Source organism: Apodemus sylvaticus, chromosome 13 (genome assembly GCF_947179515.1).
Source record: "Apodemus sylvaticus chromosome 13, mApoSyl1.1, whole genome shotgun sequence".
Lineage (NCBI taxonomy): Eukaryota > Metazoa > Chordata > Mammalia > Rodentia > Muridae > Apodemus > Apodemus sylvaticus.
In genome coordinates this window covers 41,058,336-41,084,083 of record NC_067484.1, presented here as the reverse complement: position 1 = coordinate 41,084,083, position 25,748 = coordinate 41,058,336, and the positions used below count along the sequence as shown (strand labels likewise).

General features: G+C 44.9%; 1 protein-coding gene across 1 annotated transcript in view; it reads left to right on the top strand.

Annotated features, from left to right (window-relative positions):
• Lmnb1 (lamin B1) overlaps positions 1-25,748 on the top strand; it is a 44,249-nt gene that overhangs the window by 5,594 nt on the left and 12,907 nt on the right. Inside the window, exons 2-5 of the mRNA XM_052155361.1 lie at positions 12,965-13,121; positions 13,715-13,840; positions 15,460-15,630; positions 17,307-17,432. Coding sequence (XP_052011321.1) covers positions 12,965-13,121; positions 13,715-13,840; positions 15,460-15,630; positions 17,307-17,432 — 580 coding nt within the window. The remainder of the gene's footprint in view (positions 1-12,964; positions 13,122-13,714; positions 13,841-15,459; positions 15,631-17,306; positions 17,433-25,748) is intronic.

The window sequence follows — 25,748 nt, the reverse complement described above, 5'->3', positions numbered from 1 at the left end:
TTTTTGTTTGTTTGTTTGTTTGCTTTTTTTTTTTTTTCCCTTTGAGGCAGGGTTTCTCTTGTGTAGCCCTGGCTGTCCTGGAACTCACTCTGTAGACCAGGCTGGCCTTGAACTCAGAAATCCTCCTGCCTCTGCCTCCCAAGTGCTGGGATTAATGGTGTGTGCCACCACCGCCCAACAGTTTTGTTTTAGTGTACTTGCATGTCATAGATATTTGGGAAGTTAAATATTTTTAGGATTGATGAGGGCCTCAGCAAGTACAAGGACTTCTGCTCAAGTCTGGTGACAATTCCTAGTTCAGTTCTGGAACCTGTGGTAGGAGAAGACCTGTCTTCTGGCCTCCACACAGACTGGCCCATGAGCATCTGCGAGCACATACACAATGACAAAGATACAATTACACAAAAATGGAAGTGAGAAAACAGACACTGAGTAGAAAATAAAAATTACCCATCTGTCCTTTAGAATTAAGAGATCGGAGAGCCTGGTAAGGTGGCTCACACTAGTTAGCAATCCTTGTGCTTCAGCTGAGAGGCAGGAGGATCATTTGAGTTCAGAGATGGCCCGGTTGCATGGACGGCTGGGTTGCAGAGTGAGAACTTGTCCCAGGAAGACAAACCCAGGCAGTGAGGTCGAGGGCTCAGCAGGTGAAGGTGCTCATTTCCTGAGACAGATCCCCAGGGCCTGTGGCAGGAGAGGCCCACTCCAGCTGTCCTGACTTTACCTCCCTCTTCCCTCTACCCCGCAAAACATGTTAAAAATGGAGAAAATGTTAAAGTTCTGAGAATTGTGTTTGTCATTAATAAAAAAGGAGTTATAGTCAGGTGATTTTTTTTTTATTATATACATTTTTTATTGACATTTTTTAATGGCAGTAAATGTGTTCAGTGCATTAGTTAGCACATTTTACAGATATTAGAGCAACCTGTACTGGCCCTGTGGACTGCTATGACCAAAGGGGAAAAACTTTTTGCTGACAGAAAGCTAGCCAGTTTTTCAGGCCAGAGCATGCCATGAACATCCAGGAGCCTCTGGCAAACAGTATCAGGTTACTAGCAAATGTTGCATAATTTGCCAGCTAAGTGTTAGCCACTGGGTAAAGGCACGGCAGTGGCAGTTTTCGAATGTTTGGTCCTAGCAGCAGCTAAGTTTCTGGAAGCAGCTCGTAGCTCTTGGCACTTTTCCACTACTGCTTATGGTGCTAACACTGGACTCAGTCTAATCATGGCATTTGAGCTTGAGCCTCAGTCATGGGCTCTCCTCAGCTAACCTGCCTGCCCCGACCTTTAAAAATGTCCTGCTTGTGTTGCTTTCGCTTCCTTTGGATCTGTTGATAGAGAGAGAACCAGGGAGCTTTTGCAGTTAGATGGGGCATCTGTCCTAATCAGCCTCTTCTGTGGATAAAGGGCAGTCTGCAGGGCTTGAGTTTCCTGTAATGCTGGACAAAGAGCTGACAGCTAACTTCCCCTCTGTTCTGTTCTGGTGTCAGACACTGAACTAGAAGCTTTACCGATACCATCTGTAAGCTCTGTGGTAACCCTGCTGACGAATGAGGGACTGAGGCTCTGGGTCACTCAGATGAATGGATGGTGGAGACAGTGGTGATTGCTCTAACAGTCTGCTCTGGCCTCTCACATACTATCGCATTCAGTCAAAGCAGTGCTGCTCTCTCAGACAGGAAGCAGTCTCACCGAGCACCGACATCTGATAATTGCACTAGAAGTCTTACACAGGACCGATGCCTTTCAGAGTAGTAGGGTGCTGCTTTGGGCAGTGGGACCAACTGTGGTTTTGGTGCTGATAGTGTTCAAGGATTGCCTCCTTTGGATTTGTCAGGAGGGTGAAGTGATTTAGACGGCGTTTGAAATACTGAGGGTGTCACCTGCTAATAAGAAGTAGGTGAAGATGGGCTGTGGAGAGATGGCTCAGTGGTTAAGAGCATGTCCAGAGGTCCCGAGGTCATTTCTCAGTAACCACTTGGTGGCTCACAACTGTCTGTAATGGGCTTGGATGCCCTCTTCTGGTGCGTGAAGACAGCTACAGTATACTCATATAAATAAAATAAATACATCTTTAAAATATAAAAAAGAGGGAGTTGTTGCTCCTCCGGAGGACTCAGCTCTGGTTCCCTCTCTGGGTGGCTTACAGCCACTGGTAACTCCAGGAACCGGATGTCTATGATGCCTTCGTAGGCTCCCCGACCCCACCCCCACCCCCAGGACAAAATAAATCCCCTTTAAATATCTTAAAAAAAAAATGTATGTGTATAGGTGTTTTGCCGGCATGGGTATGTCTGTGTACCACATACCAGAAGAGGATGCGGGCTCTCCAGGATCTAGAGGTATAGACTGTTGGAGCTGCCTGTGGGTGCTGGGGATTGAACCAGGGTCCTTTAGAAAATATATTTTTTTTTTAAGAAATGAATGAGAGTAACTTTTCACTTTCACACAAAGCTGCCTTCCTACCAATGGGTTAATAATTTAGAAGCAATTAATACCTTTCTAAATCTTTAATACCCATGGCTGGAACGTGCTCCATTTTGTATCCAGCGCACACTGGGACGGATTGTGTGTTAAGTCTTTGCAGCAGGTGATGGGAACAGAGGAGGCCACTGTCCCCATTATGTTGATTACAGTCAGGGAGCCAGAAAGCTAGTGTTAAACTGTTGTGATGTCAAGTGGTGAGTGCTGGACAGCTGCTGATTGGATCTCTAAAGGTGTCACCCAAGGCTCCTTAGGAGTCATGAGAAAATTGGAAAGACCCCCTCGGGACGTGGGCGGGCACTGATGTAGACGCTAGATATTGCCTGGTAAAGAAGAGTTTCATTTCTCAGTGGGAAAATTAGTATGCAATTTCCCTGAGAACCAGAAATTCATGTAACTAGGGTGTATAAATGGAAGGTTGAGGTCCCTCAGGACTCTTAGAAGTGTGACACAGTTCCTGCTGTATCACAGACAGGAGCAGACAAGAAGAGCAAGCAGCAGGACATTGGAAGGAATGAAAGTAGCCTTTGGCCTGAGGTTTTCAGGAAGGAGAGGAGGTGGGTGTGAGGCCCTGAGTGAGCGTGGGCTAGGCAGGAGCCTAGCGTGGCGAGGTGTAAGGCACACCATCCAGGGCTGATGGGTGCCCAGGGAAGTCTCTGAGTAGTCATGAGGTAGTGCTGTGTGGACTTTGAGGTAGACATGTCAGCTGGCAGTGCAGAACTCTGAGGTACTGGAGATGAGGCAGAAGGTGGGGAAGACTCAGTGCATGTGATCTGTAATGATCAGAAAAGGTTAGTTAGGTTAGAGAAGCCGAAAGCGGGTCTGTTGTCTTCAGTGCTTGAGAGATGGTTTATTGAGAGCCTGGTGTTCCTGAGATGCAGTGGAGGGAAGGCACCAGCTGCACTTGAGGCCGGTGAGGAAGAGGACACCATGGTTTAAACCACAGGAATGTTGGCAGCAAAGGGAAGAAGTCTTTGTGTTGGCTGTGCTGGTGCTTGAGGCCAAGCTTTGTATCCAGTGGGACAGCTAGGCAGGTGCTGAAGTGTTGTATTGGAGGTGTGTGTGTGTGTGTGTGTATACACGCAAGTCTGCCAGAGTAGAGACCTAAGAAAGACTTGAGGTGGCCTGCTCCATCACTCTGTTCCCTTTTTATTTATTTCTTTTGAGACACTCTGAACCTGGCTAGGCGGTGGCTAGCAAGGCACAGTGATCCCTCACCCTGTCCGCCCCACCTCCACAGCACTGTGGCCGCAGGGTGTGCGGCAGGTGTGTGCTGCGATCTGCACTCTGCACACCAAGCCCTCTTACCCGCCAGCGTGGGCCACAGCTCCAGCCCTCAGGAGACTTTGCTTGGGTGTCCGTGCCTGGTGCTTTCGGGGACCAGAAGAGAGTGTTAGATTCCTCAGGTTAGATGGTTGGTTGTGAGCTACTGTGGTATGTGGGTGTGGTGTGGGGGTGTGTGTGGGGTGTGGTGTGGGGTGTGTGTGGGGTGTGGGGTGTGGGGGTGGGGGTGTAGTTGCTGGCACTGAACTTGGGTCCTGGAAGAGGCAGCAAGCACACTTGAAATAAAGGTCTTGAGCAAACTGGGGCATGTTGCTTTCCTAAGAAAGAAAGGCTCTTCTCTGTGTAGACTGACTAACCTGCAGTGTGTCTCTCCCCAAGAGTTTGAGTCTGTCGTCTCAGATACATATCTGCCTTGATCTCTTCTCAACCTGGGTTCCCTGCAGCAGCAGCAGGCCTGCTCTTTGGGTTTCCTTTGGGTTTCTTTCATCTTTGGTAGTTCCTGTTCAGCTCTGTTGAGTGTTGATTAACTTAGGGATGCCTCCCCTGACCGCTGACTCAGATTTTTGTGACTTGTGCCTTGATAGCAGGCCACCTGTGACCATCCAGTTGTGCGGCAGTGCAGCTCAGGGCTTGCGATGAGATAGATGGCCGCCTTGGGGTGACTTGCAGTGGGACTGGCTGCTGTGCGGGGAGTGGAGCTCCTGCAGTCCGCTCGTCCCAGCATCCCTTCCATGGTCAGATGTTGGCAGGTCCACTTAGAACATCAGATTCAGGTATTTAAAATAGTCCTGTACTCTGTTGCAAATGCAACATGTTAGCCCGTGTGACTAGTAGATAGAGAACTGATTTTACTATATATTAGTACTTAGTTGACTCTATACCCATAGGATTCAACTGAAAATACACAAAAATTGCATTTATACTAAACATGTAAGGACTTCTGCCCTAATTCACCAAAAATAGTAGAACAGCCACTTATTTCATGGGATTTGCAATGTCTTAAGTGTTACAGCTAATCTAGAGGTGATTTTAAGTATAGAAGAAGATATGTATAGGTTCATATATAACGTTTAGATATCACCTATATGGTATATAAACATAACGTGTATCTATAAGCTAGTAGTTTGTAGAAGGAAGTTACTGGTTTTGGTTATCAGTGTAAGAGGGGTCCCAGAACCAATCCTTATTAATACCGAGGAGAGAAATGTTCTGTGGTTCAGTTTTAGTCTTGGTATTTTCCTGGTTTTAATTTGATTTGTTGGGATTGGCTTGTTTTTTGCTGGACTTTGCATCTGTCAGTGGATGATTTACTCTGCCTTCAGTGACCTTAGCAGCTCTGAGCGTGCCTGGCACGCTGTACTCTGCATGTGTCATAGGAGACCTTCTCATGGGAATCGTGTTCTCAAGATTAAGATTCTTCTGGGTATTTTGTATATTATATGTATTTTAATTGCAGGACAGTTCATAGGATTTTTTGATGGCTCATGTTCACCCAGTATTGAAAATGATCAGTAACAACGGAGTAAACTTGGTTATCATGGAACTTGAGCCTATTATGAAATCAGATTATTTGGTTTTAGGAAAGCAGATGTGTTTATTTTGGGAACCTGGTCTTTGTCATTAGTTAGCCTTGAACTCAGCAATCCTACTGGTTCAGTCTCCAGAGTGCAGGATTATTGGCTTGCAGGTTATTTTAAAAACACTTAATATCTTAAGTTCAAAGTTTTTTCTGTGAGTCTGGACTGTGTGTTGATTCTGAGCTCTGATTCCGTCCCCAGAACACTTGCTCTGTGAGTGAATACGCCAGTGTTGTGGAGGGCAGCTGCCTCTGTGCAGCTGTTGAGAGCCACCTTACCACGCATCAGGACAGGAACAGGCTGCCAGGGCAGGCTGGCTTGGCTCTCCAGGTGGATGGCTCTGTTCCCAGCAGTTGCATGCTGCTGGGCCTGGTCATGCACACCCTTAATCCCAGCATTCAGAGGGCAGAGGTGAGTTCTGAGTTCAAGGCCAGCCAGGGCTACACAGAGAAACCCTGCAAAACAATGAAAAGTACTTGTTTTGTGGTGATTAGGAATAATGGTTTTATATAGAGTGATTTCTGTTATGGCTACTAAGCGAAAGTTAAGGGCTTACCTTTTGTTCCTCAGAATTGTTCTGAGTAAGAATGGTTCTGTAATGGTCTTATTTCTCACTTAGCAAACTTAGCAATTTTATTGAACACAAACTTTTTGACTTTGTCCACATTAATGCACATATAGTTTTATAAAAATCTTAGGCAGATTTCATGTACATCAAGTTGTTAGAAATTAACATGGGGCTGGAGAGATGGTTCAGCAGTTAAGAGCACACTGCCTGCTTTTCCAAAGGTTCTGCCGCTCACAACCATCTGTAATGGGGTCTGATGCCCTCTTCTGGCATGCAGGTGTACATGCAGATAGAGCACTCATACATTAAATAAATAAAAATAAATCTTAAAAAAAACTAACATACTTTTTTCTTAGCTGTAGCTGTTCTGCCAACCCAGACACCCATAATGCAGTTCTTTCATTGCTCGCTCTTCTGTAGTTGTTTCCGAGATGGGGTTTCATTATGCAGCTGTGGTAGTCTGCTGAGTCGGCCTGAGCCCTTCTCCCCCTTAGATAAGGTTACTAGTTTAAGCTGGTCTTGAACTTGCCCCCTTCCTGCCTCATTCTCTTGAATATCATTATTAATGGTGTGTGTGTGTGTGTTTGCATGCATGTGGAAGCCAGAGGTTCCAGCATCCTAACTCAGAAGTTGTCCCTGATTGAGACAGGGTCTCACTGGGATCTGAAGCTTGCCATGTAGGCTAGCTGACTAGTGACCCCAAGGATCTTGTCCCCAGTACAAGTTAGAAGTAACTCACTAGTTAGTTCCTTAATATAGTTTTTATACATTATCTTTTCATATGTGAAAAATCAAATGACAAATACAAAAGTACTTAGGACAGTAAAAATTACGATACCTGTGTAAAAGAAGGATCCCAACCCAGCCATTTTTCTAGATCTCTGCTTAAAGGTAAATATAGATTCTTTGTAGGTGCTATTGGTCAAACTAGAAATTGCACTTGGATGATCATTTCTGTGAGGTGTAACACTAGACAAGGATGTGTTAATAGAAGAGCAATCATTTCCTAACACCCAGCTAAAACTGTTCTGTAATGAGCTTTGTGGATTGTCCTACTTTGTAGTTCTGGCCAGTGTGGAATTCATTTGCTATGTTAGACTTGCCTGTCTTCTGCCTCCCAAATGCTAGGATTAAAGATGTGTGCCACCGTGCCCGCCTCCACTGAGCATTTATTCCGAGTAGAGCTGTAACTTTGTTGTAACTGGAGTAAAGCTGGTCTAGAGTAGAATGTACCTAGGGGAATGTAGGGCGTGGAGCCAGTGGGGATACACCCTGTCTCAGAGCATCTGTTGCTAAAGCTGGGGTGTAAATGGTGATCTGAAACCAAGTCAAGGTTAAACTCATCACACACCCTGAGCACACCCACAAGTACAGAGGTCAGTGTGAACCGCTGTAGAGGTCGCAGTCTGTAGAGTAGCAGTTGTCTCCTCCCTCCTTAGTGGCCTTATGGTGGCATCCACGTTTACAGTGTTAACATAATGTGGACCGTGAAGGAGGAGAGGGGCCATGTGTGAGCACAGAAAAGGGAAGCACATGGAATGTGGAAAGTACTGAGTAACTACTTAGATTTTTAGTCTTTCAGGGAGTAGGTGTGTCCCAGGCAGTGTTAGTTCTGTTAGGAAAGGACAACTACACCCTGTCACTGTTGAGTCTGCTGTAGAATGTGACTGGACAGTTGCCAGCTGATTATTTAACAGTCAGGTTAGATGTATTAAATTGCGTAATGTTTGTGGTAAAATTCAAGCTTTCTTGAAAAGAAAGCTAACTTTGGGGGTAGAAGTTCTTTATCAGGATAGAGTGCCAACTACATTTTATAAAACTGCTTAGCTCTTGGCTGCAGTTGGGGTTTTGGTTCTTGTGTGAAGTGTCTGAAGAAATGTTTTATGGCTTGTTTTCAGTAGTGTGCATATTTGTAGCATTAGATTCATGTGCTGAATTTAATTGAAAGCGTTATGATCTATCTGGAGTTAGAAGTAATTGAGGTAGGTTGATCAATAGCACCGTACAAATCTCCAGCCAAGGAAGAATCAAAGAGAAATGTACTGTAGCACCTTAATTCCTGTTTAAGGTGGTCTCTTCTTTGATAGTATCAGATGTCACATTGCTTAAGTGATACAATGTATCTCAGAATTCTAGCCTGCAGCTTCTGTACTTTGGCTACATGCTGATAACACTTGGCCTGTCCATGCCATGTTTCATGAATGAGAAATATGGAAACAACTAGAAACCTGTGACAAGCTTATATTCAGATTGACAATTCAGGAACTGAATGGCCTCCCATGCCCTTGGCATTGGCCACTAGTCTGACATAAAACTCGGTGGTTGATGTTTATCTGGAGATTTGTGTAATCCTACGAATGTTTTCATGATTCATCGACATTGGCAGGATGAGAGGGAGGAGATTTGGAAAAGTGAATTTCAGAGGTGATAAAAGTATTACAGCCTTTTTCTTAAAAGATATTTTCTGCAGGATGAAAGGCCAGGGTGAGGCTTTGGGAGGGTGTTAGTTTGGTACTGTAATTGCACTCCAGGCTCTGTATGATAGGCATGTACTCTTACTGAATACTTCACAGCCTCAGGTTCATTCGACATTTAGCAATAACATTGCTATATTCAGGTTTGCTGTATAGAAAATTCAGGAATAGTAAAAGATACCTTGCCCTTCTTTGGATCTTCAGTCTTTTGAGGGAGCCAAGCATCCCACATTGAGGAATCTGTGTGTCTTCAGTGTAACACCGGTGTGCTTCATGTATAGAGGTGGCCCTGGGCTCTCCTCCCTTTATCAGAGGCTCGCTGGAGGCATCTACATTTCTACTGTTAATGTTGGGACTGAAGAAGGAGAGGAGAAAGATGAAGGAATACAGAACATTTGCTGGAGTTGGAAGGTACTTTTTGGGATATAAGGACAGCTGCAGGGAATGTGTGCCCCAAGCTTCCCTGCAGCATGTCCACAAATCCATTCATTCTTTTACTGAAGCACCAGACAGCTGCATTTAGAAGCAAAGCCTAGTTATGTTGGGGATTGGGTCTAATGTTTTGCTCCAGTCTGCAATTGCAATCTGCCTGTCCAAATGCTAAAGATCCTGTCCCCAGTTGGATTTTGATTGATCAAAAGAGATGCCGGTGGCAAATGGTTGGGCAAAGGGAGACTGAGCAGGACCCTTAGAGTGACTGGGGCTGTGACGCAGGAGGGAGGAGGAGACAGAAGATCCCCATGACTTGGGGGACAGATACGGATGAACATAGGCGCTGCAGGAGATAAAGCCAATGAGCCGCGGGAGATTTTGGATCAGTGGCCACTGTCCACTTCTGATTTGGCCTAGGTTAGCAGCGGAAGGTTTAGGCGTGCCCAGCCTTTGAACCAGCCACGGCATTTTAAAAATAAGCTTGTGTGTGTGTGTGTGTGTGTGTGTGTGTCTGTCTGTCTGTTTGTCTGTCTGTCTGTCATTTATGCATCCAAAGAGTCCCTGGGCGGGCGGCTGGAAGCACTACTCGCTGGGAGCATAGAGCAGTGTAGCAAAAACTACTGCTTTAGTGTTAAGTGACTATGTCACTAATTTTAGGGATTTGACTGAGGCCTTTTTCTGTTTCTAACCCATGTACCTATGTATATCCGAGTGGCTGATGCAGGAGCCAGGAGCCCTCCCTGAGGTGCCAGTGCTTGCTCTCTTACTTTAAGAGATGACCATGCTGGCTTGTAGGGTAGATCCTGATTGGTTGAGTCTCAGAGTAAATTTGGTCCTGTGACCAGAGGGGTCATCACTTCACATTGATCCCCCACCCCCTTATTATATGTGTATGGTGTTTTGCCTGCTTCTATGTCAGTACACCATCTGTGTGCAGTGCCAGAAAAGGGTGTCAGATTCCCTGGAACTGGAGTTACTTACAGACAGGAATGAGTCAGTCACCATGTGGGCATTGGGACTAGAACTTAGGTCCTCTGAAGAAGCAGCCAGAACTCTTACTAACCTGATACATAAAGGGCTTTTTGGAGAGTGAGGCCTTTTACCTTCGGAATGATAAAATCTTAAGCCTCAGTTTCTTTGGAGTCATTTGTGTTTCATAGGGCTATCTGGATGTTTGGGTTTTAATAATCATATTAAGCCTTCTCACAACATATTAGCTCCAGTTTGTGTGTGTGTGTGTGTGTGTGTGTGTGTGTGACAACTACTTCAGTAGTTGTGAGTGGGAATAGTTCTTCAAATTACATACTAGATTAGTCCCTTGAGTCTGTCATGGGAACTCTTTGCTTTCTTGGGTCCCTTCTTAGAAATACTGTCTGCATAGTCACATGTCTGTGTATTGATGTGTGTATTTTTCCCCCTAGAATGGAGCCTATGAAATGACTACTATTAATTTCTTTGGAGAGTTTAACTTCTTCATTTTTTGTCATTATAATTTTCTAATGTACAAATTACAAAAGTCTGTCAATTGAGTCTCTCTTGAAAGAGCTATTCTAGGTCTTTTATATATTCTTAAAGAGAAGAAAGGACCAAGAGTTTAAAATAAGAGCTAATTTTTCCCCAGGGGGCAGACATACTGAGTTAACTTTTTGAATATAAGCATATGTCTAGCCAGGCGGTGTGATGTACATCCAGTCCTAGGACTCAGACAGAGTCAGGTGGCTTTCTAGTTTGAAGACAGCCAGGGATACACAGAGAAACCCTGTCTCAAACCCCCATTCCCTGTCTGCCAAAAAAGGGGAGCATGTTTCTAGTCTCTGATTGACTAGTTTGCAGAGCTGTGGATGCTTTCAGCCCTTGTCAAACAGAGCACGTCCGGCAGTGTATGCTCGATAGGAGGACATCAGGGCTCTAAGAACCTGACCTTAAGAGACAGACACTATCAGCATCTCCTCCATTCTTCCATCTCGTGTCTTTTCCTTGGTTTTGGTTTTGACCAAGGCAGTGCCTAGTCATAAACTGTTGCACTGTAGCGTTTGGCTTTCCCTGTTTGCTGTCTTTCACAAAGTATTGTGTCTTGACTTGGTGTGACAAGGAATTCTGAGCTCTGCATGTATCAATGCAATGGGTGCATGCATAATGATACCATGTAGAAAGAACATGGTCATGTGTAGGCTCATGGCCCCCACAGAATCACCACATGGTGCTCTGTAATTTATACATTATGGAAACCATAAAATGTGAGTAGATTTTTTTTTTAAGATTTGTTTTCTATGAATTAGTGTTTCTGCTTATATGTATGTCAGTTTGCCACATATTTCTGGTGCCCCCAGAGGTGGGAAGAGGGATCTATTGGAGTTAACAGAGTTAGGGAATCACTGTGGACCATGGGAATGCTGGGAATAAAATCTGGGTCCTCTGCAAGAACCTGAAATGCTTCACTCCTCAGCACCTCCAACTTCTATTTTGTTTTTGTTTTTGTTTTTTAAATTTGAGGGCTGGAAGGAAGCATGTCTTAGTTGGTAGACTGCTTGCCTTGCATGTATGAAACCTTAGGTTCTGTTCCCAGAACACAGTAAAACTGTGTGTCCCTATGTGTCCCTAACCTAGCATGTGGAGATGTAGGTAGGTAGATCTGACTTCAGGGTTGTCCTTGGCTACATAGCTAGTTATAGGCTGATATGGGCTACATGAAACTTTTCTCAAAACGAATAATTTTCCTTTGATTCTAGGTATGTGTGATCTGTGTTCAACTTTGGGCGTTTGGTGGGATAAACTCATGGTTCTTTCACAAGCTTCTGCATGACATTTCTGTCGAGTCCCAGGGCTCGAAAGAATTTGTTTGGCTGTGATTGACCAGGATTGAATTCTCTTTTTAAGGAAAGGTGTGTCTGTGTGTGTTTGTGTGCATATGTGCGTGGCTACTTGCCTGCTTGCGTCTGTCTTGGGTGCCTGAGTGTCTGAGAATGTATGTATGTCCATGTGCACATGTGAGTTTGTATGTATCTGTCTGAGTGTATATGAGTAGGTGCCCACAGGGTCCAGAAGAGGGCGTCAGAACTCTTGGAGCTGGACCGTGTGTGTGAGATCCTGATTCTAGACCTCATGATTGAGCAGAAAGTAAACTGAACCATTTCTCCAGTCCAAACTTAAGATTGTTGTTTTAAGTCAAATTTTAAACAGTGGCTTTTCCCTTCTGGACTAGTTTTTCAGCTAAAGCCTGCCATCTTGTGGGCCTAAAAATACTGGACTCAGGACAAAAGATTCTGTTGAGATTATGACTACCATACCACAAAGAGTAAGGGGTCTTCTCAAATTATTAAATTACCATTGAGTCAATTTCCCTAACATTAGCAATACTCCAGTTTTAATTAAGAACAAGTATTCAGAATCTTGATATTGTGAAGGCTTTCCAGTGTAGTTAATGATAAAAATTTATTTAAATTACAGTCATTATGTCTTTTAAAATGTAGTTGTCCACATAAATATTCCCTGAGTTTGGCACACATACCCTTTACTCTTCCTAGTGCTTGGAAGCATTCTAGGATCTGAGTTTGACACCAGCCAGATTCACATAGAGAGTTCCAGGTTAGTTAGAGGTACATATAGTGCAACCTTCCACCCCCTTAAATGGATTGACTATGTAATAATGAATATTACTTTTCTAACATAGAACTTTCATATAACTAAGGAAATTTCAAATCACCTGTTATGTTAGAAATAGGTCCTTGTAAGCTTCTTGGCACCGGTTAGCTGTTACTAATATCAGAGATCTTATGTGAATGAGTGTTTTTGCTGACATCTATGTCTGTGCCATTTGTATCTAGGGCTTATGGGGGCTGGAAGATGGTGTCTGATCTCATGGAACCCAAGTTAAGAGATGACCACCATATGGGTGCTAGGACCTGGACATAGGTCCTTGGTAAGAGCAGCCGTGCTTTTAACCCTGAGCCATCTCTCTAGTCCCCAGAGACTGGGTCTTTGTCCTACTTTGATTGATGACGTGATGTGGGGAGACGTCATCTACCCAGACTCTTGATCTGATGCTTTATCCTTAGGCAGCCGGTGCTGATGGTGCTGCGGTTTCTCCCTTGCATAGGCAGGAAGTCCTCAAGGCGAGATTGTGATTATGTTCTTCTGATATTACAGTTATGCCAAGAAGGAATCTGATCTCAGTGGAGCCCAGATCAAACTTCGAGAGTATGAGGCGGCACTAAACTCTAAGGATGCGGCACTGGCTACTGCCCTTGGGGACAAGAAGAGTTTAGAGGGAGACTTGGAGGATCTGAAAGATCAGATTGCCCAGGTAAGTAAGATTCTGCCCTGACCTATGTTTAGCTGATTAGTTGGTAGTCATGAACTGTGGATTGATTTTTTTTTTAACTAACTAACTAACTAACTAACTAACTAACTAACTAACTAACTAGTTAATTTTGAGGCCCTATTTGTATCCTTCGGTGGCTTTCCCAGAGGACAGTCTAGGGCGTTGCATGCAGAGCCTGGCAGCTCCTCCTCCCTGTCTGGCCTGTGGCCTGGGCTTCGTAGCTCTCTCTGCTTCCTTCCTGGGCTTCACTCCCCTCCCTCTGCTTTCAAAGCCTGCTTGATTCTTGCACCAGTCACAGAGTGGGAGAGAGAGAGGTTACCACACATGGGGAACACGAAAGTGCTTAGCAAAAATTCTTAGTTTGGATTTTGAGACGTGAAGGATTGACTTCTTCATTGACTACATTGATAGGTGATCGGATGTGATGCCCTTGGTAGAACCAGCAAATGACCCCAAAGTTAAATGATATAATCTTGTTAATAAATACAAAGGGACTCTAATGCCTGACATGAGTCATGTCTTAAATTATTACTAAAGAATTGCCAAATAATTTATATTATTCTTTTCCCTTATAGCTGGAAGCATCCTTATCTGCTGCCAAAAAGCAATTAGCAGATGAAACTTTGCTTAAAGTGGATTTGGAGAATCGCTGTCAGAGCCTTACTGAGGACTTGGAGTTTCGTAAAAATATGTACGAAGAGGTAACTACATAAAGAGTTTGTTTTGTTTTGTTTTTCTTTCCCCCCAAGATGGGATTTCTCTGTGTAGTCCTGGCTATCCTGGAACCCCCGTTGACCAGGCTGGTCTCAGACTCAGAGATGTGCCTGCCCCTGCTTCCCCAGTGCCGGGATTACAGGCGTGTGCCACCACTGCATGGCACATGGTTCCTTTAAAGGAAACAGATTGGGCATGGTGGCTCATATCTGGAATCCTAGCATACGAAATTTAGAAATTCAGGGTCATCCTTGCCATGGAGTTAGAGAGTAGCCTGCGATATTTTAGACATTATCTCAAAAATCCATGGACTCCTGAGATGCTTTATCAGGTAAAAGCATTTGCTGTTGAGCCCAGTAATCTGAGTTTGATCCCTAAGCTCACATTGTGGAAGGAAAATTCACCCCTGCAGAAAACCCCGTCCTCTGACCTCTGTGGGTGTGGGTCATTTGTGTGACAAAGGCCCCCCACAAAAGACAAAAACAGTTTTTTTGTTTTTTGTTTTCTGTAAGGAAAGGTAGCTAAATACAGAGATTGTAGGATTTGGGGAGAGGAGATGGTTTACAGATAACTGTACAAGACATGTTTCCCTTTTAATGGTTAAGACAACAATGAAGAAATATGCAGGGAAAATCCACAGTTAGTACTAGGAATTAGGTAGGTGTGCACCTAACCTGTGAGGTCTTGGGTTCAATCCTCAGCACTGTACAAAGATACACAAACACCTTGAGCTACAGTGCCCCCATGTGGCTTCCAGAATTATTCACTCAAGAAAAATATGTTCATAGTGAGAGCTAAAATGGATAGTTTTTATTAGTGGGCTTATGTACCTAGCCTCAAATTGTCTGTCCCAGGTTCTTTGGGGTGTGTGTGTGTGTGTGTGTGTGTGTGTGTGTGTGTGTGTGTGTGTGCGCACAGATGAGACAGGGATTCTCTGTGTCATAGGCTTGGCTATGCTTGACCTCACTCTTTACCAGGCTGACCCTTGACCTCAGAGACCCACCTCCCTCTGCCTCCCTAGTGCTGGGATTAAAGGCACACATCAGCATCGCCACTGCCTGGCTAGGACATTCCTTAAAACAATGAAGGATCACAACTGTTGCTTAGTGTTCTTTAGTCAAGAGACAGTGCCATGGACAGGACCCTGCCTGCATGCATTGTTACTGATAGTGTGCAGCGTCAGAATCCAAGAGGCGTCAGCTAAACTATTACTGTATCCAAGAAAATGTCTCTTTTAGAGGTGTCCATAGGGATTGTCAGTAAAGCACTTTAGAAACACAAACTGTTTGGTGTAGTGTATCGTCTAGGGACCTACAGTGATTTTAAAAAAATCATCAGGCCATTTCTTGTCATCAACGAAATGAAATAGCTGCACCCCAGAGAAGAGCTGGGGAGTTCCTGGGACCTGGGGTACTGCCATTATGACATTAGTCACACTTGAAAACTAAAGGGCAGCAGTGTAACCGTGGACCTGTTCTGAGTCGGGACAGGCACGGAGGTGACTGCACACACGCCTCATAAAGCGTGGATGGCCTGGAGTGTCTCAGGCTGCTGATAGCTTGGCCCTTGCAAGCAGCTTGGATCTATGTTGTTTTTCTCCCTGCAGGAGATCAATGAGACAAGGAGGAAGCACGAGACACGCTTGGTGGAGGTGGATTCTGGGCGTCAGATTGAGTACGAGTACAAGCTGGCTCAGGCCCTGCATGAGATGCGGGAGCAGCACGACGCGCAGGTGCGGCTGTACAAGGAGGAGCTGGAGCAGACCTACCACGCCAAGGTTTGTGTGCACACGACTCCTCGGTCACACGCACCTCTGAGGGCGTGTTTGTTTTCTAGATTTTTCTTCTAAGACTGATTTATTTTCTGTATATAGGTGTTTTGTCTGCGTGTACATTTGCATACCAGAAGAGGGCATTGGACTCCATGAAGCTATAATCATAGCTGGGTGTGAGGGGCTGTGGGGCTGGAACTGATCCTGGGTCCTCTGTTAACTGCTCAGCTGTCTCTCCAGCAATCATTTTTAAAACCAGAACAAGGGGCTAGAGAGATTATGGCTCAGTAGTTTAAGAGCACTGGCTGCTCTTCTAGCTAGGGGTTAGGAATTCCCAGCACCCAGGTGGCATCTCACACCCGTCTATCCACACTTGTAGTCACGTGGGGTCTAGTATCCTCCCCCTGCAGTCAGTGTGGTGTACAAATAATATGTGTAAGCAAAATACCCATACACATAAAATAATGGACAAAAAAAATAAACCTTTAGGAAGTTTTAAAAAATGATTTTCTTCTTTAGGAATAAAATGAATATTATCTTAATGTAGCTTCATATAGACTAAATGCTCCTAGGGTGGGGATTAAAGCAAGGTTATTCCAATGTTGTTAGACATGAGGTTTGTGCCTGTGTCAGTGGTCTCCTGGGTCCCATCTGGGCAGTTAAGCCCAAAGTGTCTGTCTCAAATATCTTGCTCTCCCAGGCATGTCCGGCACCACATGCTGATTCTAGTTTTGACTTCCACGTTGCTGTGTCTGTAGATTGTCACTCCCTGTGAGTGCCTTTGCTTTGTTTTATAGAGGGGCCAATTGGAAAATGTGGAGTCATCCCACATACATGAACAGATCACACGATACATCTTGGTTTTGTTTCCAAGTGATTTTTTGTCACGTGTTAGATGTTATATGACTGAATAAATTATTAGCTGGAGATAGCGTTAGAAAATTGGTGAAGTTATGTAAAATAGTTTCCCTTGCTTGGGCTACACTGTTCCTGTGGGGTGTTAGTCATTCAGTGAGCTAGTTATGGGCATCACATCACATCACATACAAGAGGCCTTACAAAGAGTTCCCGCAGCTGCCAGCACTTGCTGCATGCCTCCATTAAACTATGTCCGGGAAGAACTGTAAAAGAACCCTCTTCTCTGTTTCTGTCTCTCTTGCCCCCTCCCCCTTCACTCCGAAGTTAAACAGACAGACAGACAGACAGACAGACACACACACACACACACACACACACACACACACACACCATTTGGAGATATGTGGGTATTGTTTTATGAGACCTGCTTTTGCTTCCGAAAGGAAGCGTCTCTGGTTACAGAGTTTGTTTGGAATATACAGTGCTTCCTTCACAGACATCACTATAGTCAAGTTTCTATTGTACAGTGTCTTTGGTAGTGCTACCCTAAACAGTAAATGCTTAGTGGATGAAATACTGAAAAATCAGCTGAATTAATGACCTAGCTATGTAGCAATTGTTGAAATCCCTAGTTTAGAAGTGAGTCTGAAGAGGCGGGCAGGTGAATGGTGGCACACGTCAGCAGAGCCAGCGTCAGCAGAGCCAGCGTGCTTTCCTGTTTCCCCAGCGGGTTACCAGAAGGGCTTGGGTGTGAAAGGCCTGGTGAGTCGCTTCCTCATTTCTAACGTACTGGGTAGGCTGACTGTGGCTCCCTGTCCTTACAGCTTGAGAATGCCAGACTGTCCTCGGAGATGAACACCTCCACGGTCAACAGTGCGAGGGAGGAGCTCATGGAGAGTCGGATGAGGATCGAGAGCCTCTCCTCACAGCTCTCTAACCTGCAGAAAGAGGTACGGCGGCATCTTCCTGTGAGCAGAGCTGGGGGCTGACTGGAAGGCTGGCCACCTATGCCACCAATGTCTACCTGGTGCTACTTCTCCTTTGTCCCAGATGAGACATATTTCTTCCTTCCTTCGGGTTTTCTTTTATATAGTGCTTTTCTGGATTTTTTCCCATCATATAAATATGGGAGGCTTTGTGGTGGTGCACACCAGTAATCCCAGCATCTGAGGCAGAAATAAGATAGCTGTAAATTCAAGGTCGGCCAGGACTACATAGTGAGCTGCTGCCTCAGAATCTCCCCTCCTCCCCAAAGCACCCTTCGTATGTCAGCAAACCAACCATGCTTTTCCTGTTTCATAACAGTAAGTAACGTAAGCTAGGGCTGAGGGAGATCCCATCGGCCCTGACGAGTCGGTTTTGTGGAGACTTCGGACTGATTCTGTCACAGGACTCAGAGCTGTGCCCTCTGTCTCATCTCCACAGTATAGCTCCCACTTATTTTTCGGTCACATTTGGAAACCAAAAACATACTTAAATTGTGACTGGAGAATGTCTTCTTCCTAAATTCTCCTTGTGGTTGAAATACTTTAATGGTTATGAATTTCTATATTCATTAATAGTCACTGGTCTTGTCGACTTCCTGATTTACCTCAGCAACAAGTGACTGTATCGCCCCTCGTGCTGACTGGCTGCCTGCTGTGGTGGCACACTCCAGGTGAAGTGGAGTAGGCCTGGGTGTGGCTTCACATCAGTTTCATTCTGGATAAAGTGATGCGGGTGGAACCATGCATGCAGCATTTAGCATGGCTTGCCCCTGTCTTTTTTTTATGTGGGAAGCGACTTCTGCCTGTATTTTTCTGAGGGGAGATAGTCGTGTTCCGACTTTATTATGCCATTTTATTAAGTGGGTTTTTCTTCCTGTTTCTTTTTTGTTATTTTCTTTTTAGCAAAATCTTTTTAGGTATAAAATCATTTATTGTGAGGTTTAGAAAATAAATCAGAAAACAAGTCACATAAAATGGTATAAATCAGTTAATAGGGACTTTACATTGCTGCCTTGGGTATTTATTACTTGTGTCATAAAACTTTAATTATTTAGAATTAGTTTGTTCTGCTAGTATTCTGAAGTTTCATGTAACAGTGGACTATCTGCCTGATTAAACCATAGACCAAGGTGAGTTTCATTACTTGCCCAGAGGCTTCAGGGTAACCAAGGGTTTCTCTTCCTTCCCGCTCTTCCCTTTCCTTTCTATCTAACTCTCACTGAGAATTATCTGAGAACATGGTTGTCTGTTGTGTCGTCTGACTCAGTCCTCTCAGGCTGCTGTACCAATGTCACAAACTACTCCCTGAGCTTGAGATGATCTCTCTGTCTCCCTCCTTCTGCACCACCCTCCCCCCAGCCCAGGCTGCTCAGCAGGCACTTCACTGACTGAGCTAGCTCCACAGGCCACAGGCTAGGAGAGAGTGAATGGTGAGCTCCCATCTCCACACCCTTAGATGGCGCTCTCTCTGTCTTTTGTGGTAGGAGGGCAGATAGAGTCAGCTGCCTGGGTAGGGCCTGTCGTGTGAAGGTATAATTTAGCTCTGAGGGCTCAGCTGAAAGATCCTCTCTTAGCACTGCCATGTTATAGGAGTGGGATTTTCAACATGTGAGACTGGGGAACATTAACTGGTACTCCTACAGATGAGTTGATGCCAGCCACTCCTCATAAGACAGCACTCACTTTTCCCTGTCTTGAGTGTGTGGCTGTTGCTTCTCTTGAGTCTGGTCTTTGTTTTACAGCCGAGGAGGCCAAGACTTACTGGGGTTAAACAGCAGTGGGTTCTGGGACTTGGAAGCCATTGGGGGTCCTCTGACCTCAGGTTCAGTCTTTTGTTTTTCTGCTATTCTTCTCCGTTCCCTACCAGTGCTTTCAGGTTAGTGGATGTTAAAACTGTTGTCCTTGGGGTTTCTAGGAGCCTACTGCCTTAGTCGCTAGGGGACAAGCTTCTGCTAGAGTGGTCTTTAGTTATTAGGCAGGGAATCTTCCTCTGCTCATCACTGATGGGCTTCGGGCTTTATGTGGATGAACTCTCATCCGTACTTGCTTCACCCTTTAGTGTAGTCTGCAAACTTGCTGGGGAACCCCTGCAGGCTTGAGACTGTCCCAGCCCTCTTGCCTCACACTCTTAAGTCCTGGGATTGCGGGTGTGTGCCTCTGTGTCCAGCCTGACAAAAGGCTTTGAGAGTTTTCAGTCGTGGGGAAGAAAAGGGAAAAAATGTGTTTAGACTTTCCCTGCTGTGTGTCTAAGGGTTGTTGAGTCACGTGAGTATCATCATGTTGGTGTTGGTCAGAGTTTGCTTCTGCCAATGTGACCTATGCTCCTGACAGTCTTACAGAATGAAGCTACCTTTCAAGAAATATTTTTAGAGAAGTATAGAGATTATCAGAGTATTGTTTGGAGACGAGAAATTTCTTAAAGTATTTGGTATTTGTTTGGTCCAAGTCGGCCTGCCTTGCAAGAGTCTGCAGCTGCACACTGTTTCTAGCACCTCGACTCTGGGAACTGTTACTGCATTTGTACCACAATGAATCAGTATCACCGTGTTATGAATTATAAATACAACCTGGGGCTGCTGCGATGGCTCAGCGTGTGTGTGTGTCAGTCAGTTCCCAGCACCCACAGGATGATTCAAAAACCATCTATAACCCCAGTTCCAGGGGATCTGACACTCTTCTTCTAACCTTTGTGGGCATCTGGCACTCATGTCACTTAGTACACATACATGTGTGCAGGCAAAATTCTAACATCCATAAAAATAAATGAAAGTCTTAAAAATAAAGAGATCATACAATGTCAGGCATAGAGCTAGAGGCTGAGACACTTGGAGGTAGCATGCCTCCATCCCTGCCCTGTGTGGTGGGCACTGGCTCAGGCTGTGGCTGTCCAGGAGGGAACAGCAGGTCTGGAAAACGCATGGATCTAAGGTCATAGTCCTTTCATTTCACATAGGTGCAACTGGACACCTAATGTAAATCCAAAACATTTTCATCTAAAGTAATGAACTTATAATCACTTAAAAAGGTTTTACACCTAGGTTTATTATCTTTACTTTTAAAAAAAAGATTTATTTAATATTTATCAAATATTTAATATTTAGTATATATAAATGCAAAAGCCAAGCCAGGCCCTACCACAAGCTGAAGAACTCTTAGAGGCTGTGGTTTCTGGGAGACAGTTTCTTCTCTTTTCTTTTTTAGTTCTTTATATTGAAACTAGATTCTTCTCTCATGCAGTAAAGACATCCCAGCTACAGATTCCCTCCCTCCACTCCTCCCGGACAGCCCCCACCTCCCCTCTCACCCAGATCCACACCTGTTTCCTCTTTGGAAATCGAATTGCATCTTAGGTGATACAACAGAGCCCCCTTCTGGCCCAGCCAAGGAACTATGCGTGCAAAAATGTCAGGAAGGACAATTGAGCTCCTAGGATGAAACAGGGTCCCAGAAGAGTTGGTGTTTTACAGCTGTGGCAGCAGGACAGAGGGACCAGCACTTTCTACCTGAGGAGGAGCTTCTGTTGATAAAATACATGTTTGTACTTCCCTGTACTCCCAGCACTCCCGAGTTCAAGGCTAGCCTGGGCTACAGAGTGAGATCCTGTCTCAAAAGACTAAAATAGTCATCATCATCTCACCCAGGAGTACTAACATTGGGGTCATTTTGGTGTTCTGGCTCCCAGCATTGTTTGTAATTGTATATACATCATCATCATCATCATCATCATCATCATCATTCTGTCACACACAAAAGAAAAACAAACATAGGCAAACTGACCGACTCTTATTAGTGTTCTGGCACATAAATGCCCCATATTCCTTTTAGAATACACAGATTCACTCTTGCCAGAGCCCAGAGGATGGAGAGGAGAGCACATAAAGATTAATTCCAGACACTGCCCACCTTTTCTGCACCTCCCCCTCCTTCCTCCCAACCCTCCCGCCATGGACTATGCCTGCATAGCTCAAGGTTCCTCAGACAGACAGAAACTAGTTAGTACTGGTTAAGTACACTTGCCAATCATCTCAGTATGGGCAAGCTATTCCCACAGGCAGTTTGCACCTTGGAAGCCCCAAGGACTGCACAGTCCTGGGCAGGACCCTCCTAGGCTAAGGGTCACAGTACATTAGGCTCTATTGGGAGGGAACTCTGTGACCTCAAACTAAGCCATAATGGAGGAGGGAAGCCCTGAGAGGAGTTGTGGGTGTTTGAATGTGTTTGGCCAATGGGAAATGGCTGGAGAGATGGCTCAGCGATTAAGAGCACTGACTGCTCTTCCAAAGGTCCTGAGTTCAAATCCCAGCAACCACATGGTGGCTCACAACCATTCATAGTGGGATCTGGTGCCCTCTTCTGGTGTGTCTGAGGATAGCTACAGTATACTTACATATAAATAAATCTTTCAAAAAAGGAGGTGTGGCCTTGTTAGAGGAGGTGTGGCCTTGTTAGAGGAGGTGTGGCCTTGTTAGAGGAGGTGTGGCCTTGTTAGAGGAGGTGTGGCCTTGTTAGAGGAGGTATATCCCTGTGGAGGCGGGGCGTTGAGGTCTCATATACATGCTTAAGTTTGGCATATGTATGTGAGACAGTCCCCTTCTGCTGCCTGCTCACCAAGAAGTAGAACTCTCAGCTCCTCCAGCACCATGTCTGCCTGCATGCCGCCATGTTCCCCGCCATGATGATCATGGACTGAACCTCTGAAACTGTAAGGCAGCCCCAATTAAATGTCCTCCTTTGTGAGAGCTGCCCAGTCATGGCGTCTCCTCACAGCAGTGGAGACCAAACTAAGACAGGAACTGAGCATGAAGTCGGGCAAGGGGCCGTCTGAAAGAGAACACCTCAGGCAAAGAGTTTGGTAGTCACAGAAATGCAAGGAAAATCAAGTGTGGAGGGGAGTTAATTACTGCTGTATAGTTATGACTAACATACCCGAGAGAACAATTTAAAGGACAGAGGTTGTTTTTGGCTCATGGTTTCAGAGAGTCTGGCCATATCTGTTACCCATGCACTTGGGCAGAGCATCATGGTAGCAAGAGGTGTGGATGAGGCAGAAACAGGAGGAGGACTGGGGCCAAAATGAAACTTTCAAATGCACATCTATTGACCTTCCTCCAGTTAGGCCCCTCTTCCTAAAGTTTCCACAACATCCCAAAATAGCTCCGTCAGCTGAGATCAAGTGTTTAAACATTCGCCTGTGGAGGGCATCTCAGATTCAAAGTGTAACAAACAGAAAACCTGTTGTCATTGAATCACTATCTCAGAATCAGACTTGACAGAGTTAAGACTGTGGTTATTATACAGCATGTGTATGGCTAGAAACTTTCTTAGATTGATTTATTTTCTATATCTGAGTACACTGTTGCTGTCTTCAGACAACCAGAAGAGGGCATCAGATTCCCGTTATAGGTGGTTGTGAGCCACCATGTGGTTGCTGAGAATTGAACTCATGACCTCTGGAAGAACAGTCTGCTCTTAACCCCTGGGCCATCTCTCCAGCCCCTTATCTTCACTTTTAATTCTGTATTATCAAAAGCTGTATACAACACACATTTCCATCTGTTGTCTCAGTGCGAATCTCTAAGTCTTAAATAGTTTATGGCTTGTTGATTTTCCTTCACACTTGTTTGTGCATATATGTGGACATATATGTGGACATGTGTACAGAGGCACACTTAGGGGTGAGAGGATGACTTGTGGCAGGCGACTGTCTCCTCCTTCCATGAGGATTCTGTCTACTGCTTCAGTCGTCAGGTGTGGAGCAGGTCCCATCTACCCACTGAGCCATCTCCAGCCCACTCTCACGTTGGTGCTGCATGTTTCATGCCTTATTTTTTCCTCTACCCCCACGTGGAAAAGAAAGTAAAGACAAGGTGTTCTAGAAAGGAAATAAAAGTAGAGCAGAGCTGGTCTGGGGAGTGGAGACTCCCAGCACAGTCCTGTGTGCGCAGTCTGGGGAACTGAGGCCTAGTAGTTGTTCCTGTTTTATTGTGTCTGCAGCAGCTTGTGTAAGGTCAGGGCACTGCTTCCCTCTGTTCACCGTGTGGGTTCCAGGGGTGGAAGAAGCGGCCTTTACTGGGTGAGCCATCTTTACTGGCCCTGTCCTGGCCTAATTTTAGGTTCGTAGTAAAATAGAAACGAGACAGTTGTCCTCTGTGTTACCTGGTTTGCCTGTTGGTAGCATCTTGTATTACCATGGGACATTGGTCAAACTCAGAAACTGGCAGTCGCGTACTGCTGTTAGCTAGGATGTTTGGGATGCGCCAGGGTGGACATGGTGTCCCATTAGATACCCGTCAGCCTGTCTGTGTGCTTTCCACATGTTTAGACAGCTTGTGGTTTAAAGTACCTGTTATGTCACATCATAGCAGGGAGCACGTGCAAATAACTGGGGATATTTGATTATAGTAGCATTGGCTAGGTTTATTAACTGTCAATAGAGCTGAGGTTTTTCATTTCCTGCTCTCTGGCCCACCCAGACAAGTATGACTAAGCGCTATGTCCTAGAGAGACGGCTCTATACTCATTGGGTAGAGCCCACCCTCCCCATCAGTGACTGTGTACTGGGCTGGCTCGCATGGCTGGACAGTTGGGAGTGCTCGAAGTTTCTTCGCTGTGTGCTTTACTCTTCAGTACTTTCTTTTTTTAAACATTTATTTATTTGTTTGTTTGTCTGTCTGTCTGTCTATCTATCTATCTATCTATCTATCTATCTATGGTTTTTTGGATTTGGTTTTTTCAAGACAGGGTTTCTCTGTATAGCCCTGGCTGTCCTGGAACTCACTCTGCAGACCGGGCTGGCCTCGAACTCAGAAATCCGCCTCCTTCTGCCTCCCAGAGTGCTGGGCTTACAGGCGAGATTATGTTTTCTTGTGTTGCCGGGGACTGGAGCCAGGGCAAGCACTCTACCACCGAGTCAACCCCAGTATCACCTTACTACCTGATTTTGTAGTGTGCTTTAGGCTTATCACGTACTTCCTCTGCCGTGCTAGCCATGCTTTTCTTTCTCTAAGAAGTCCCAGTTCTTCTTACTGGAGAACGGGATATGAATGTAAGATCTAGACACTGAATGCTGTCTCGGATTCTGGGCACACACTCATTCTCACAGATCAGGTCCCACACTTGGCAAACTTAGCAGAGCCACAGTCTAATTTGTTTTCTATCTAGTGATATGTGTTTATAGCATCTATATTCATTGATTAGAATTGCTCTATAAAGGGGTTTTCTCCCTTTGAGTAGGAATTCATGCACTTCTCTCAAATCTGATACTACAGGGTATTTTTTGTTTGTTTTTGTCTCTTTTCTCATGTATTCCTAAGCTCTCAGTCCAGGCAGTGTGGCTACTTGTTGAGCCCCACTGTTTAAAAGCTGAGCCTGTACTTGTTACATGAAGTTCAGTAGTGCAGCATTTATAACAGTGCCTCCTTCCAGAGTAGCCGGCTCCCTCCTCCACCGGTGCAGGGATGTGGGATCCTGGGGCCCGGCTTCCTTTATTCTTTTTGGTCTAGTTGTCCTCATCCTTTTCTGAGAGAGGCCCCTGAGATGGAGCACAGGTGAATGCCCTAACCGCGTGAACTACAAGGTGTCGGAGATGAATTGTGTCATGTTGGATGTGTCATTTTTTTTTTTCATTCTGTATTCCAAATACAGCTTGTATATTTCTGGCAGTATTTTATACATCTCTGTGTAGCACGTTGGTTTTGTGTGTTAACCAAACAGGAGATGATGGGGCCATCAAATGAGATTGGTGTATTCAACATGGCAGCCAGAAACCCCTCCTTCTAATTTTAGAAAGTGCCCTAGCAGTTTTTCAGAGTATTCTTACACACCCTCTTCTGTTCCTCTTGGGAAGGAATATGCTGTCATTCTGCAGTTAATTGCCACTTTTGAAGTGAGATCCTTATAGGAAAGTCAGACTTGAGGTTTCCAGAGCTGTAGAGTAACATTTATTTGGCTAATACTGAAAATTTATCTGTACTTTTAAGCTTTAACATGAGGAATATTTCTTTGTAAGCTATTGTTATCCAAAACTTTTATTGGGGGAGGCAGGGTTTCTACCAGCTCCTGGAACTCACTTTATAGACCCAGACTGGTTTTTCTAGTTTACGGGGACCCTTCTGCCTCTGCCTCCTGAGTGTTGGGATTAAAGGCATGCACCATTGCACTACCCAAAGCTTTAAGCCTTTAATTTTTTAAGGACTTGGGAATTTAGTTAATTGCTCGGTCATGATCTCTTGGGTTGAGAGTCAGAGCTCCTTCCTGTAGGGCTGTATTTGCTTTCTAGTC